Here is a 17,630-nt window from a genome sequence, read left to right as displayed (position 1 = left end):
AAATTATGTAGGCATGTGGCTTCAAAGCTCGAGCTCTTTCAACATGATGTGTCAAATATGGTTGTAAGCATGCAAGCAATTCTGCACCCTCCAGCCATATTGATAGCCTATGAATAGTTATCCTCAACCGCAAATAACCCAAGGCAGTGACATAACGTGACTGCAGTGCTAATGTGGTATTAATGTAAAATTATGAAATATATATTTGTGCATATGGAACACAAATTCTAATAACAGATCCAAGAGCTTTTGCGTGGTAGATAATAGGTTATTTGTCCATGAAATTCTTAAAGGCACCAGCTAGATGCACTTATAGGTATTTACTAATTTTAAAGTCAGATTTGGGAGATGCAAGGGCATCTAAACTACTGCTATCACTTGTTTACAAAATTCCATCATAGGCAATAATGTTCAAAACCTTCAGCACCAATTTTTATTGAGCAGAATTACTGAAGTTTTTTTGCAACGTTTTCCTTATTACAGGTTATCATCTTTTAAAAAATATTACTGTTGATCAGTGAGCTTTCTGAATGAATACATACAACTGTGCTAATAAAATACCAAGACCAGACTACTGAATCTTTTAATGGACTCCAACAGCAACTGAACCTAGTTATAAATAACCCAGATCATTTATTACTGTCTATTCATACCTTCTATTTTAAATTAGCAGCACTAGCAACTGGTAACTGGGGTGGAAATTGCTTTCCACATCACATTCATCACCAGAATAACATACCACATTGTAATTCAATCTCAGGCTGCGAAATGTAAATCCTCGTCCAATGCTTTCCATGCCTAAGAATATTTTGCAATGAGTTCAAATCATCTACTGAAAATGCTCACCAGCAAATAATTACTCTGCTCCATTACAAATGATTTACATCCAATTCCTCAACATATTTCAAGACCTGGACGCATGATAAAGAGCAAATTGCAATGGTCAACAGATAAATCTTATTTAGAAGCGGTTTCCAAGCAACCAAAACCAATTTGGAATTCAGAATATTGTGGAAAAAGAAGAACATTATTAAAACTGTCAACCACATCTTACGTATGCACTTTCTGCCACTTTTCCTCCTCCACCAGACTAATGCTGATAAATGCCGTAAAGAACATGACCTGCACAACAGCCACCTTTCATGAATAAAGAACAGTTTTCATCAGGATTTCGATAAAGGGAGGACACAAAAATAGAATCTGAATGTATTTGTGTGTGTGAGTGAAGAGAAGATAATGAGACAGTCTGAGACACAGAAAGGAGAAAAAAAAAGCAAAAGAAAAATAGGAAAAAAACCAAGAAATAGTGTGTTTATATTAAAGAGAACATGAGAGGCACACTAAAACACACAGCTAATACACAGTACACAAATTTACATCTGGAAACAACTTATTATCATAATGGTTTTGGCTCACTACACAAAATGTGACACATGGTTCCTTTACAAGGATGAAGCACACATCAAAATGCATTTCCCCAATATAACACCAGAAATACATCTTTCCTTCTACAAATATTGTAACAGACTTTAATTTATAACATACATCCAGCAGATATTTTGCTAATTAAATTGGTAATAGCAGATATAACAAATTACAATGTACAAGTTTCAAATATAAATCCACCTCTCTTCAAGGGTTTGATTAGTTCATTACCTTTAGGTGGGAAATACGATTTGCTTTCAGCTTTGTGAGGCCAATCCACTACCAGAGGTCCAAATCGACGAAAACTAGCTGTGATTTCATCTACAGGAGACATCATGAACAGGATTTTACAAAAAAAAAATTAAAACTACCAAAATTACTTCCACACAATAACACTGAGAGTTAAAATTACCTTCATCAATATCTGGAGGTAGACCTCCCACAAAGACTTTTCGTGAATAACGTTCCACCCTTTCACCATTCTGACAGCGGGTTGGAGAGTTTAAACCTGATGTCAGAGACTGGTCACCATGACCATCATCAAGAAAGCCATCTTCAATAGGAAAGAGTGAAGAACGACCTGAAAAACAGATTGCACTTCTATCTAGTGAAAACAAGCCTGACAATTACTCTGAAAGTTCAGCTGATGTTTCCCATCTCTCCCACAGGCCTAAACTTTGCATCATTAACTTTGTGAATGCTCAGCGTGAAGATGCAACTGAGGAAAAATATATTTTCTTTAATTACAGGTCATATTAATACACTGTTTCTCAGTGTTTAAAATGTGATATTGGTTAAGTTAAAAAAGGAAGTTCATAATTTCCTTCAGAATGCTTCTTTCAAAAATATCACAGCTGTTTGTCACAAAAAGAAAGCAAACAAGACCTAAACTTTAGGTGAATAATTTTAGAAACTTCAGTGTTGTATGAAAGTTTAATTGAAAATATCTGGATTCTACAGTCTATTTAAAGTTCAATACCAAGTTAAAAAGATATTCAAAGTGTGGTAATTTGCAACAAACTCTTTGGAAGGAAAAAGGAAGAAGATAAGTATCCTTGTAGCAGTGCACAGTTAATGAATTGCTCAATCCCAATTAACTGTTGGATCCATACTGAAAGAACATTAAAAGCTATATGAAAATGGCCATTAGAAGCTTGTTGACATTATGTTTGCACTGAAGATTTTAAAAATCTGCTGACTAAAATGTTCAAGATATGCACGTAAATGCATTTTGAAGTCAAACATTCCCATGTCAAGCAAACTGCTTCAGCATTCATGTAACTGAATGGAGAAATAGCAATATAATCATCAACAGTTTCAACCATTTAATTCCAGCCAGCCCATGTAATTATGTAATTTTGGAAGCTATCTTCAAAAACTTTAAAATTCGCGGCAGGAATTTAAAAAAAAATTAACAATTAATTGAGGGTAGAAAGAAATATCCATCCAATTGCTTCCCTTTGCACCAGTTTCAATTGCAACATATCACTGCAATGTAAGGCTCCACAAGCAGCAATTGTTGCATTTCCAGCATCTCATTCAAGGTTCCATAAGCGAATTGTGCTAACAAACACTTGCTAATGTTACAGAGATTTAGCAGGCCTTAATAGGCATTCCCAAATTTGTTCTGATTGTTAAAGTATTAAGCCCAGGAGTCACTTTAGGCAAGAACCTAGACAGCTGTGAATATTCTGTGGACAGTTCTTTCACAAATAATATTTGAAATTAATTTATTTAAAAATTAATATTTTAACCACAGGATGTGCATATTATGTAGGCAACAGAAAATTAACCATTTTAGAATAGCAAAGAAGTTTAAAAGGTAGATAAATATCGTCCTATAGTGTTTAAGTCGCAAATCTCATCAACATGTACTTGGCTAAGTAGACAGATCTTAGCTAGATTTCCATGTAGAATTTTGTGCAGCGATGTTGTTTCAGGTAGAATAAACCTCTGCAAGGAGATTCAATATGACATTGACCAATACGCAATAAATTTACTGGTAACCAATGTCTGAGATACAGTTTGAACACTTCATCTTATATCTAAGTGAATACTGCTAACATGGTATGAGTATCAGAGTTAAGTCCCATTCGGAGCTTTTTAAGAACCTTCCTTAAGCAAAGTTGCTACTTTTCATGGAAATTGCTAGATGACAAACTTTTTAAACATTAGAATAAAACTCACCAAAGCTTAAATTTCAAAAATGCAAGCTATCTATTGATCTAGCAACATAGGAACACAGGGAACAGGTTTTGTTTGTTCAGCCCTTCAAGGCTGCTGCTCTATTAAGAGCTTGACTGTTCTGTGACCTGATACCAAATCCATATGACTTTCATTTATAATAAATCACTCTCAGATTTAAATTTAATAACTGCCCAAGAATCAGCTGTTACTTGTGGTAGTTTTCCGAACAGCCATTACCCTGTATGTTTGGAAGTGTTTCCTAAATTTGCTTCTGTCACTAACGTTTATGCCCATTAGTCTCAACTCCAGTCCAGAAGAAAACAAAAGATTAATATCAACCATTATTTCTGATACCACAAATGAGTTAAAATGCCCAAATTAAATCATTAACTTACCGTGATTCTTTTATCCTTTTATAAATACAGCATCACGCACAGATTCTTGACCCAAGTTACATGCCTTAACATATTCTAGAGTCTATGTATGACTTTTAAATTTAAATTAGTATATATTTAATGTAAATTTCATATACCCTCAATTAAGATAAACAAATTGAAGACACAGCAGTTAAGTAACTCAATTAAATCATTTGGACAAGTGCATTAAAATAGAAGCACATAAAAGTTTCAATTTTGGTGGCTTGCTCTGAATAAACTACAAGGGAATAGTTGTAGACTTCTGGATTACTGTAGTAGACAAGGAATGTGTTCCTGAATGGTTTTGACTATAGCAACTTAAGGTGCATCTTGCAAACCTTCATGCTACCCAATTAAATGGAAATCAAGTGGAAGTTATAAGGAAATACTAGGAATATTTATATTGGTTCCTCCCCAGGTTTGAAATATCCTTTTCCTAATTTCTTTCTGCTACTCACACTGTCCAGATGGATACAGTGAGAAGGCATTAAAGTCTCAAGTGGAAACATGGGATATTCTTTTATAGACCCCGTCTCTCTTGTGTGGGGAAACATTTGATTTGCACTCAACACCTCCCTCTGAACACCATAAATCAAATGTATAAAAAACTTAAACAACAAAACCAAGTACATTTTAGGAAACTAAATACTAGATTCAAAGGAGATCTCAGAACTTTTATCAAACTAACTGCTCATGAACAAAATTTCTTGGGTCACAATTAAAACCCCATTAGATTTCTGAAGCTTTAAAAGAAATACAAATTGATTTTGTCTGAACTTCTGAAACGATTTTCAAATCAACAAACTGGAAACATCTAATTTCAAAACCATTTGATGTTCACTTTCGTATTCGTGGTAATCCCAAAAAGTGAGAAAGTAAATTAAAATTGTGGTAATTAACCAGAAGTTAATAAAAGCAACTGGAAAATGTTAATCACTCCAGTGTAGCATTGAAATGTTATTTGATTGGAAAGCAAACACTTGAGTATTAAAAGTTACTTTACCTCTTCGTCGCCCAAATGTCCTTGCTGCATGTAAACAAAGAAAAATTGGGTAGTCCTGTCACCTATTAAACATTGTAATCTATTTATGAAATGTGTACAAAAATCACATGACATGAGTCAGTTCACCTCCTGTGGAGGTGTTTTAGAAGTACTGAAAAAACATGTAATTTTCCCAATCTTTTTTGATCTATTCTCACCAAATTAGTTTTGGAATTTTTAACTACCATCTCCATTGCTTTGAAGAAGAGAAGAAGAAAGCCCTTAACTCTGAGTGGAGTCATCGGGATGCCATCATGAGGGCGTTTTCTTTAGCAGGCTTTCTTATTTTTATGAGGCCAAGTTGCTAGTTTGATGCTCAACCCAGCACAGATGGAAAGCGTGCAAGGGAGCCGGCTGGATTCGAACTCGGGAGCCTTCGCTCCGAAGTCCGGCGCTGATGCCACTACACCACCAGCCAGCCATTTGCTTTGAAAAACACACAATTAAACTGGGTTGGAAGAAGCTGCCAACAGGCTCCAATTTTTCTTCCACTAGAACATTTCAGTCATACTTCTTCGAAACAGCCTAAGGTTCATCTTATATGTAACTAAACAGAGAAATTATATAAGTTTTGTGCAATCAAATTTTCTAACTGAGGAATTAACTTTTAACCCTACAAGAGAATTAAGACAGCTTGATTTACTTGGAAAAAAATAATGAGCATGTACTCATGTACTTTGATTAAGTCTGTTTTGTAACCATTCATAACCATACTATGTATAAAAAAGGGCATAAGTACATTTAAATATAGTTTAAATGCTCCTTAACATTACTAATATCTTCCAAGTTAATAAAATTGTTGGTATCTATATGAACCACAACGTTCCACTTCTGGGTTTCACTTAATTGAACATAAGCTTTTGATTTTCTGAACACGGTCGTCAAATCTTTAAGGTAATCCAGGAAGGGCTTCAGCAATGTGAAAATTAATACAAGGGAATTTGAATCTTATAATTCATAACTGAAACACAAACAATTTACTAAGTGAGAAACCCACAACACTTGATTTCACATAATTAAATGCGATTCATCACGATAATCCAGGTTAGCTCAAGTAAAACACCAAGTCCTGAGTTTTAAAAAAATGCTCTTTTTATTATAAAGTATATTCAAAGATAAACTTACCATATTATTAAATATTTAAAATCCTATTAGCAGTGATCTGTAGAAAAGGTTAATGTGCAGTGCCAAAACCTGATTTTTTCCTGCCGGTTTCTGCTTTGCAGAAAATACTTAATTCAACCTCAGACTCATTATATAAGACTTCCTTGGGCGATAAGCTTTGTATTGATTTAATTCTATAATCAACATAGAAGCAGAATTGTGGCTGTCCCATAAAGTGTTTTATCACCCTTGACAACCTAGCTGATACAGTAACACTAATGAATGTAGGGACATCAGAGACCAATTTTGGTAGTTCATAAACAAGAGGAAAAAAAAGGAAATCCGTGCTTAAAGTTGAACAGACAGTTAACTTACATTTCATTTCACTGAAGTCTGATTGGGGTAATGGAATGATCATCTCAAATTGTTAAATACACACGAGTATGATTCTATTTCCATTAACCTTTCCTTTGGATTTCCCTATTTTCCCTTTACTTGTCTCATTGTCAACCCAGTTTACTCTGCATTCATATCCCTTTTGTCACATATTCCCAAGTTCCATCCATCACAGACACCTGAAAGTAGAAACTGTTGTTCTAGTAGATTTGTCTGCATCGATCGTGTATTAACCTCTGTCCACGGCGCAGTTGAATATTGCCAAAACAACTTTTATTTGGATTAATAATATTTGAAGCAAACGCCAACTTTCTTCATATTAAAATCCTCTACCTGAGCAATTCTGACTATGAGAAGATGCTGCCTCCCGTGGGGTGGTCCATAGGGAGCAGACATTGAGTCACCAAAGCATCATTAATGTGTCCCAAAGTACTTCAACAAAGAATTAAGCCCAATATTTCATGGGGGGGATTTGCAGAGGCATTGAAAGAACAACTGCAGAAGATGGCTTTTAAAGAAGCAATGAATTGTGTAAAGGGAATTATGAAGTGATTGCATAGAACTGAAGCCTTGCCACCAAAGGAGAACAGAATAGGATACATAACACTTCCAGGTCAATGGCTGGAAATACTTGAATGGTGTAAGCATATTGATGGTTATTGAGGAGCATGCAGGGAGAATGTGAAGAAACTTGGATTTGAAGATTAAAAATATTATGTCCCTAGGGAAATGTTAAACTAAGGTAGGTGGATCAACAAAGATTAGAGCACAAGAGGTAGATGATTTTCAGGTTGGGAGGATTTGGAAACAATGTCTAGATAAGAAGAAAGTGTATAAGGATTTTAGCAGCAACAGGACAGGGCAAGTATAGAAGTGGAAACTGTTATATAAAGTTGAGACGAGCACTGTTATTGATGTTTTAGGTTGAATGCAGAATGACAAATTTTCATGCCAATCAGTGCAGCTTAATTGAACATCCAAAGAAGGACACAACGGCACAAATGTTGCAAGGAAACATTTACAACTGTAATTGCCTCTGATTCACCATGTCCATATAAACCATTAAGTACTAATTTACCTACCATTAGTCCATAGTCTTCCTTGCCTTGGCATTTTAAGTGCTCATTTAGATACTAGCTAAATATATTGTAAGAACACCCAGCTGACTCTCTGCATAACTTTCATCCTCTCACTACTACAGTCAGAGGTTCGCACCTGCTTCAAAAGCAACAATCATACCAGTGCCCAAGACGAGCAGTGTGAGCTGCCTTAATGATTATCATCCAATAGCACTCAGGTCTATGATGACGAAATGCTTTGAGAGGTTGGTCATGGCTAGAATCAACTCCTGCCTCAGCAAGGACTTGGACCTACTGTAATCTGTCTATTGTAACAACAGGTCTATAGCAGACGCAATCCCAATGGATTTTCACATGGCCTTAGATCACCTGGACAATACAAACACCTATGTCAGGATGCTCTTCGTTGACTACAGCTCAGTGTTTAGCACCATCATTCCTACAGTCCTGATCGATAAGCTACAGAACCTGGGCCTTTGTATCTCCCTCTGCAATTTGATCCTCGACTTCCTAACCAGAAGACCACAATCTGTGCAGATTGGTAATAATCCTCGCTGACATTCAACACTGGCACACCTCAGCTGTGTGTGCTTAGTCCACTGCTCTACTCTCCCTATACCCATGATTGTGTGGCAAGGCATAGCTCAAATGCCAACTACAAATTTTCTGATGATTTACAGCCATTGTTGGCAGAATCTCAGATAGAGATAAGAGTGCAGACAGGAGTGAGATATACCAGCTAGTTGAGTAGTGTCACAGCAACAAACTTGTACTCAACATTAGTAAGACCAAAGAGCTGATTGAGGACTTCAGAAAGAGGAGGATGAGAGAATACGAACCAATCCTCATAGAGGAATCATAGTGGAGAGAGGGAGCAATTTGAAGTTCTTGGGTGTCAAGACCTCTGAAGATCTAACCTAGTCCCAACATATCGATGCAGCTATAAATAAGGCAAGACAGTACCTATATTTCATTAGAAGTTTGAAGAGATTTGGTCTGTCACCTGAAAGGCTCAAACCCTTCTACAGATGTACTATGGCGAGCATTCTGACAGACCGCAAAAACTGTCTGGTATGAGGGTGGGGTCTACTGCACAGCATCAAAGGAAGCTACAGAAGGTTGTAAAATTAGTCAGCTCCGTGTTGGGTACTAGCCTCTATAGTATCCAAGACATCTTCAAGGAGCGGTGCCTCAGAAAGGTGGCAGCCATTACTAAGGACCCCCATCGCCCTGGACATGCCCTTTTCTCATTGTTACTATCAGGTAGGAGGTACAGAAGCCTGAAGGCACACACTCAGTGATTCAGGAACAGCTTCTCCCCCTCTGCCATCCGATTCCAAAATGAACACTACCTCACTTTTTTGTTATATTTGTTTTTGCACTATTTTTAATTTAAGTATTTAATATACATATATACTTAATGGAATTGATTTACTTATTTATTTTTTCTATATTTCTGCTGCCAGTAAGTTAACAAATTTCATGACATATGGTGGTGATATTAAACCTGATTCGGATAACTACAACTTTGGTATTTTAACACAAACACTGCCCTCACAGTTGGGTTCAACAGTTCACTAGTTTTTTTTTAAATACATTCTCTGCTGGAATTCAGAGCAAGCGAGTAAAGCTACAGTAATCCCCATGGATTTATGGCTGGGAAACCACGTAAACATTCTGCACTGATTTGATGAGGAGTGTGTGTTTTGCCATTCATTTCAAGTGGAGAGCAACACTTGCAAAGGACTAAGATTAAATTCAATTGAAAAGCACGGAAAAATTTCAATTTTAGCATTTAACTATCTTAGTTCTCCCCCACCAACAGCTCTTTGATGTTTATGATACTCAGAATCATTTTGATTGTTTTAATTATTTGATGGCCTTGACAGTTTTTTTTCCCAATACAAGCCATCACAAATGTGTGTTTCATTTAAGTACAGTTTGTTCAGGCTGCCAGTTTGAATAGCACTGCTTCCTGAATACCCTTATCAACAAGCAAGACCTCAGCAGTGAGGAATGGATCTGATTCATCAAACAGGCGCCAACTGAATAAGGACTAGGAAATGCACTCTGTTGAATCTGAAATTAAACTCCAAAGTTAGCTAAGAGGCACCAGCTATGTTCCACAGGATCTTAGCTAAAGGATTGGCTGACCCTTAACAATTGGCAAAAGCTTTTTTTTTTGGCAGCCACCCTCCAGTTCCAACACAAACTGAAAAAATAGCTTTGCTCAGTCCCTTCTCTGCTCCACTGTGGGATATCTGGACTCACTTACAGGTCGTCAGACAAAGAGTTTGGAAAAGCTCGATGTTGGCAGCGTCCTTGTGGAAGCTCATTTTCTGTTAGAGATGCTATCAGTCACATGGATGAGGAAAGGGATTTAAAATTAATTCCTGGTAGACTTTGGAGCTGATTATGTGAAAGCTAGAGGCAAGCCATTTGCTAAGTGTATGCTGACCCATAGAGGTGGAACCACATACCGAACTGACCATGGGAAAGAGGGAGAGGTATCAGCATCATTATGGTGACTACTGCAGAGAATGTCAGTGACAATGGAGACAAAAGTGGAAACCAGTCTGGATAGGTATGCATACTGATTTGAGGGAGAGGGGAATCTTCTTTCAACTACCGTCAGGGAGGAGGTACAGAAGCCTGAAGTCTTGCACTACCAGGTTCAAAACCAGCTACTTCCCTTCAGTCATTCAGTTCTTGAACCAACTGGGCACACTCCAGATCACTGCACTTTTGCAACACGATGAGCTTTGCATTAAAATGAACTTTTAATCCAAATGTGTTCTGTCTGGAAAATCACTGTGCATAATTTAGGATTATGTTTTTCTTGAGAATGCTGCATTTATGATGCAATATATGCCAGTGAAGCTCCTACCAGTAAGATTTGCATTGTACCTTTGCATTATTTTAAGAATGAGAATCAGAATCACTTTATTACCAGTATATGAAACATACTAGCGTTGACTGTGGTCCGATGCCAAGCATAAAGCACAGGACAATACCATAAACAGACAACACAATGGCAAACAACACTTAACAAGGCCATAATGCAATCAATCATAAGCAATCAACAGTTAGTAGTAAGATCACATGCCCAAACATCAATAATCAAACTTAAATAAATGTGAACATATGAACACACTCAATAATTATCAACAGGACAAGGACAGCAGGAAAGACCATTGAAGCAATGTTGTGCAGAGCGAGGTAGGGTATTACACCCGAGTGTGTTTTGCTGAGAAGCTGCAGAGCTACAGGAAAGAGCTTCAGAGATGACATGTGGTGATGGACGTGTAGCATCTCCCTGATTTCAATTTGGTGAAGAGGTGACCGCGAGGGTGGGAGGGAGTCAGCAGTAAAATTTTCAGCTCTGTTCTTCACTCTGGTGATGAACAGGTTTTTATTGTCGTTAGCTGGCGTCCAGTGATCTCCGCTGAGTGAACCGCTTGCTGTAACTTGGACCTGGAGAGGGCGGAGGTGGCGGGAAACCAAACGGTGACGGAGGTGGTCACAACACTCAATAATGACTGAGTGAAAACTCATCAGGATACGCCCTGAGGTGTTGAGTTTCCTAAGCTGGTGTAGGAAGAACAATCTCTGTTCCTAGTGACGTGCTGGTCCCACTTCAATGGTAATCCCCAGGAATTTGAATGACTCAACTACGGACACAGCCTGATCATTAGTTTGCAAAGAGAAGACAGCTGGTGGGCGGGGGGGGGGGTGGGGGGTGGATTTCAGCAGAAATCAATCTTCATTTCTACTGTCTTGATGGCATTAAGTTCCAAGTTATTACGACCACACTATGCTGCAAGACAGTCTACCTCTCTTTGATAGCACATCACATCATTATTAGAGATGAGACCAACTACAGTCAGATCATTCACAAATTTTAGGATCTTAATGGATTTGTCAGCGGAGGTACAGTCATTTGTCTTAAGTGAGAAAAGGAGGGGTGAAAGAACACAGGCAGTGGAGAGCCTGTGCTTATCAACACTTTAGTTTTATGTAGTGATGCAGTGGCACCTCTACTGGCAACAAAGTGCAGCCATATGGATAGACAACAAGATTGGTGAATATCAGCCAGTAAAGCGAGGAGTTAGACAGGGTTGTGTTCTATCACCAGACCTGTTCTCCCCGTACAGTGAAAACTTCATGAGAACCATACAAGTCCTACCTGGAATAAATATAGGAGGATACAATATCAACAACCTCCGCTATGCGGATGATACAGTACTGATAGCAAACAGTGAAGTAAATTTACAGAAACTAGTATCTACCATCAGCACAGAGAGCGAAAGACTTGGCCTAACCTTAAACAAAAAGAAAACTGAAGTAATGGTAATATCAAAGAAACCTGATATACCAAACTGTAGGATCGTATTGGGAAATGAAATCCTGAAACAAGTTCACAACTTCAAGTACCTTGGATCATGGGTAACATCTGATGGCAAATGCGAAACAGACATAAAAGCAAGAATAGCAACGGCAAAAACAGCATTTACAGAAATGAGAAACATCCTAACGAACAAGAAAATAGCAATTGACATCCGCCTTTGAACTCTCAGCTGCTACATTCTTCCTATATTGCTGTACAGCTGCGAGTCATGGACCATCACAAATGCAATGGGAAAAAGAATCAATGCAGCAGAGATGTGGTTCCTCAGAAGAATGCTACACATATCATATATGGACAGGATAACCAACGAAGGAGTTCTACACAGAATGGAAACAAAACGTACATTACTTAAGAAAAATCAGAAAACAGCAATAAAAATTCTTTGGACTCATCATGCGAAGAGAGACATTAGAACATTTAGTTACAACTGGAAAGTTGGAAGGAAAAAGAAGCAGAGGCAGACAGAGAATGAAAATGATTAATGGAATAACATTGTGGTTAGAAACAGGAAGGCAACAACTACAATTCGGAGGGTCAGGGACCGTGATGGATGGAGAGACACGATTGCCCACGCCGAACGGCGAGACACCTAAATGATGCAGTACAGAATAAGCCCTTCTGGCCCTTCAAGCCACGTACCATCAATCCACCTATTTAACCCTAGCCTAATCATGGGACAATTTATAATGATCAATTAACCCATGAACTGGTACGTCTTTGGACTGTGGGAGGAAACTGGAGCATCGGGGGGGGGGGGGCGGGGGGAGCAAACTCTTTACAGATGATCTCGGAATTGAACTCCGCACTCCAATGCCTTGAGCTGTAATAGCCTCACGCTAACCGTAATACTGCTGTGGCATTTTCTGTTTGCAGAGGCTCCTGCTCTCAGAGTGCAGAATAGACCGCATAATCAGAGGAAAGAGAAAGGACGCAGGCTCCCTCTTCAGAGCCCGTGTGAAACCCAGAAATGGTCTGGCAAAGTTGAGGTCAGTGGACTTTGCTAAATGCATGGTTACGTCGAGGAAATTATCAAGAATATAGTTAATGACCCTGGCTGTGGTGCTCCTCTAGCAAAGATAGTATTCCATGATCCTTACCAGTTCAAAAGGCAAACTGCCACTGAAGGTGTTCATACTGGTCAGTTTATCTATTGTGCAAGAGGGCTCTGTTGGACTTTGCAATGTCCTCCCTGGGTACCATTCCAGAAGTTACCATTGTGTGCTGTTTGGAGGGAAAAACTTGCCCATGCTTCAGGAACTTGCATACTCAACTTTGACATGATAACCTTTTTTAATGATTTTGAATAAGAAGAGGGAAGTGATTGACAGAATTGGCAAATAACACTTGAAGGCAGGGTGATGATCTGTATTACTGAAAATTATGCCATTATATTGCAAAGAGAGAAGTTCTCTAACCAAAGGAAAAGATAGCTCATCATGTCTGAGGTTGCTCAGAAGTTATGGACAAAGAAAACAATAGACTAGACATAATAGCTACAACTTTCAATTCTTAGAAAAATTATGCAAGAGATTAGCCAAGGTAACACCGCTACCCAAGATGGAAGAGAGGGATAACCTAACTATAGATCAGTCAAATAATATCATTTGTGGGCAAGCTCAACCTAACATTCAAGTTAGTGCAAGCTCATGTTTATGAAATCTGCTCAGATCTGCTGACCTTCAGTCAATTAACTGGGCAGAGGCTCAAGACACACAAGTGCTGACTGAAGTTCCAGCCTTACTCTCCAGTTAAACATTGATCACAGATGTCAGCTGCACCAGTGGATTCCAATGGAAAAAACCCCCAGCTCAAGTTGATACAAGCATGGCAAGTTCAGTGAGATCCACGGAAAGAACCAACTGGCCACAGAAAATGTTGCTGATCTTTTCATTTGATTTATTTCCATTGATTGTTTTCAAGTGTATAACAGTGTTTATGTTTTTCATCTTTACTTAAAAAACTCAAGGTGATGTTAAATTTTAAAGTACCTTAACATTTTAACCTGATTCCGATCTTTGAATGTTTGTGAAAGGCACAGCATTGACAGCTCATAAGCCTGGGGACTGGGCCTCACTCACAGTCAAAATCATTCTGGAGACTGAGTGGCATCTTGGATGGATCAAGATGCTGAGCTGCACAGAGCCTCACCAACCGGCTGGTGCTGCATTCTTAATGTCAAATCTCAAAAGGGCTGACCCCAACTGGAAATTTCTGGAAAATTACTAGGAGGTCTGATTCCAATAATTTGAAAAAAAAATCATATTGCTTGAGAAAGATAATGCTGTGGCATATATTCTGTACAGATGTCCGCTTTAAAACAATTACCATGAGATTTTGAGGAACTATTTAGACGTACGGTATATGAAATATTGTAGCTAGATAAAAAGTTATAGACACAAGAAGGCAGACACTTTAATATGTGGCCAAACATTTTAATTCCGATTCCCATTCCCATTCCGACATGTCAGACCATGGCCTCCTCTTGTCCCACAAAAATGCCACCCTCAGAGTGGAGGAGCAACACCTTATATTCTGTCTGAGTTGCCTCCAACCTGATGGTATGAACATTGATTTCTCCTTCTTCTGGTAAAAAAAACTTTCCCTCCCCCTCCCCTCTTCCTCTATTCCTCATTCTGACCTCTTACCTCTTCTCACTTGCCTATCACCTCCCACTGGGTCCCCTCCTTCTTCCCTTTCTCCTGTGGCCCACCCTCCTCTCCTATCAGATTCCTTCCTCTCCAGCCCTTTCTTTGCCTTTCCTACCCACACAGCTTCATCTATCACCTTCTAGCTATCCTCCTCCTCCCCCCACCTTGTCCCTCTGGCATCCTCCCCCTTCCTTTCCAGTCCTGATGAAGGGCCAAAACGTGGAGCGTAAATTCATTTCCACAGATGCTGCCTGACCTGCTGAGTTCCTCCAGCATTTTGTGTGTGTTGCTTTAGATAAGTTGTTTGACAGAGGAGTTACAGTAAATGGGCACTGTTGGAACAGGAAAGACATGTTGAAAGTACTGTAGTTTACTTCTGGGCTCAGTGCTGATTCTATCTCTCACCTGTAAAAATACAACCAACTATTGACCTCCGCGTACTCTATTTCCACATAAATGTGAAATTTGCTGATGACACTAAAACATAAAGCTGGTATACAAGGAGTGTTAAAGATTTTATTTTAATGGGAGAGATGGAGAGGAGACACAAATAATATGTTGGGTAAGGCCTCCTGAGAGAAACAAAGAAAAACAGCACTAAAAGTGATGAAGCAAGGAAGTTCAGGTGGCAGGTAGAAAAGAGTGACAAGATTAAACAAATTGACTTCAGGGTTGAAGTACATCTTTCAGTTATTCCACAAGAGCAAAGCTATCTGTGGAAAAAAGCAATGGGATTTTTTTTTTGTTTAGGGGGACAGATATACAAATTGAAGGCAGTAATGATTAATTTGTACAAAGCATCAGTCATGCCACAATTATAGTTTATCCAGGATCAGCAATTACTGACCCATTATAGAAAGGAGACTGATGTTACAGAGAACACACAGCAAAAATTCAGCACAGTGTTGACAAGAAAGAGTAACACAGAAGAGGGAAATATCTAGAAGAAGGCTCCACAGCGGCGACATTATAGCTACTGGATTATGTGCAAAATACACAATAGGATTATCAAATTTGCTATCTAGATTTCAGTAGTCGTAAGTGGTAGCACTTCCTGATAGCAAAATCAAAACAAAAAAAACAAGATTTCTCTATAATACATCAACAAAACACAACTAACAGAAAAAGTGCTTCAATTAAAATAAGAAATGAAAATATAACAGAAAAACAAAATTCCAGGGGCCAAGTGAATGAGTTAAATCACAGTGACTGTGCAATTCATCCTTGGGATAAATGCAAAATATGGGAAAAGTTTCAAGACACAAGTTTCGAATGGTAAACAGCTACAGAAACCATACATTATTGCAGCATAAAAAAAAAAGTGTGGTCTTTGTGCTGAGACTCAGTGATACTAAACAAATCTCACTGTATAAGCCACTATGTGGTTAAGTTTAAAAAATCTATATTGCAAAATCTTGTGTTTTCATTTCCAATCTTCTCACCTTGCTCTCAATAACTTTAAACTGATAGTTTCTCCTCCAGAACTCCCAAACCACAACAATGTATTTCCCATATTGAAATTGTTCCCACCCTTGGTATCATTCCATTGAATGTAACCTTTACAGCAGCAGTAGCTTTAATTGGCCAAATCTCATTTATCAATCCCTTCTCAGAATCAGCTTCCACAGTCATCACTACATATCCAGAAAGTGTGGAGTTATGCAATTTAGTAGGAAATATAAAGGTGTAGATGAGGAGAAAATTTAGTAATCAGAGATACAATGGGATTTGAGGGTTTTAGTTCAGAACTCCATTTAGGTTTGAGTTTGTGATAAGGAAGGCAAATTGCAACGTGAGTATTCATTTCAAAAAGAGTAGAGTATAAAAGTAAGCATATAAAAATGTACTGCTGATGCTTTATAAAACATCAGACTGCATTTGGAATATTTTGAACAATTTTGGGCATTATATTTGAGCAAAGATGTGCTGGCAGTGGAGATGGTCCAGATGAGGTTCACAAGAATGACTCTGGGTATAGAAAGTTTTAACAAATGAGAAACTTTATAACGTTTGATGCCTCTGGATCTGTACCTGATGGAGTTCAGAAGCATGAGAGATGAATCTCATTGAAGACTACCGAATACTGAAGACCCTGGATAGGACACAAGTCGAGAGGAGATTTCTTTTTGTAAGATAGGCTAGGATCTGAGTGCACAGCCTCAGAATAATGAGACATACTTTATTCTGAGATGAAAAAGAACTTCTTCAGACTGAAGGCGTTGAATCTGTTAAATTCATTTCCACTGAGAATAGTGGAGGCTGAGTCACTGTGTACTTATGACAGAAATTGAGAGGTTTTGTTTGGTAAAGTGGTATGGGGAGAAAGCAGGAGAAAGGGGGGGGAAAAGTCAGCCATGATTGAATAACGGAGCAGACTTCATGAGCGGAAAGGTCTTATTCTGCTCCTATATCTTATGGCACATCTACGCTTAACTGATGTGGACACAGAAGGCCAATTGTGCTGGTATTTGATGACCCAAAGCCCAGCGCCATGTTTTGGGGAGGCAAGGAGCCAACAGAGAGTGGAGGGAGGACTTCTCATTTCTGGAACCATTCTGCCAGCTAAAAAGGGAGGGAACCAGCCTACACCACTTACAAATGCTGTCACTGAGCTTAACAATTTTCAAACCTATCTGACACTCAGTCCAGCATCAAAACCAGATCTGGCATTCTTAATCTAGCAGCAAACCCTAGGCTTCCATGTTTGACAGGCTTGATGACCAGCATTTCCAGTCAGAAGCACCAGCAATAGCTAACAAGATCAGCCCGATGGTTATCCTACAATGGAACATTTGAAATTTATTGTTGCTACTTTATTTTACTCAAGGCCTTATAAACCCCTGAACTTGCACTTTTTAAAACCTAAGTGCATATGCACTCAAGAGAATTATGCACTCAAACCTAAGGTAAATGTGCATTCTTTCC

The 17,630-nt window shown here is 38.5% G+C and overlaps 1 protein-coding gene across 6 annotated transcripts in view; it reads right to left on the bottom strand.

Annotated features, from left to right (window-relative positions):
* Nucleotides 1-17,630, bottom strand: part of cpeb3 (cytoplasmic polyadenylation element binding protein 3) — a 112,377-nt gene that overhangs the window by 48,494 nt on the left and 46,253 nt on the right. For 5 of the 6 annotated variants that reach the window (XM_072239343.1, XM_072239346.1, XM_072239347.1 and 2 more), the window contains exons 5-7: nucleotides 5,032-5,055; nucleotides 1,838-2,005; nucleotides 1,657-1,746 (exon numbers count right to left, since the gene is read on the bottom strand). In XM_072239343.1, the coding sequence (XP_072095444.1) occupies nucleotides 1,657-1,746; nucleotides 1,838-2,005; nucleotides 5,032-5,055 (282 nt within the window). The remainder of the gene's footprint in view (nucleotides 1-1,656; nucleotides 1,747-1,837; nucleotides 2,006-5,031; nucleotides 5,056-17,630) is intronic. The other variant, XM_072239348.1, reaches the window with a different exon arrangement.

This window comes from Mobula birostris, chromosome 21 (assembly GCF_030028105.1).
Source record: "Mobula birostris isolate sMobBir1 chromosome 21, sMobBir1.hap1, whole genome shotgun sequence".
NCBI lineage: Eukaryota > Metazoa > Chordata > Chondrichthyes > Myliobatiformes > Myliobatidae > Mobula > Mobula birostris.
The sequence above is the reverse complement of the archived record's forward strand: the minus strand, read 5'-3'. Positions and strand labels throughout refer to the sequence as shown.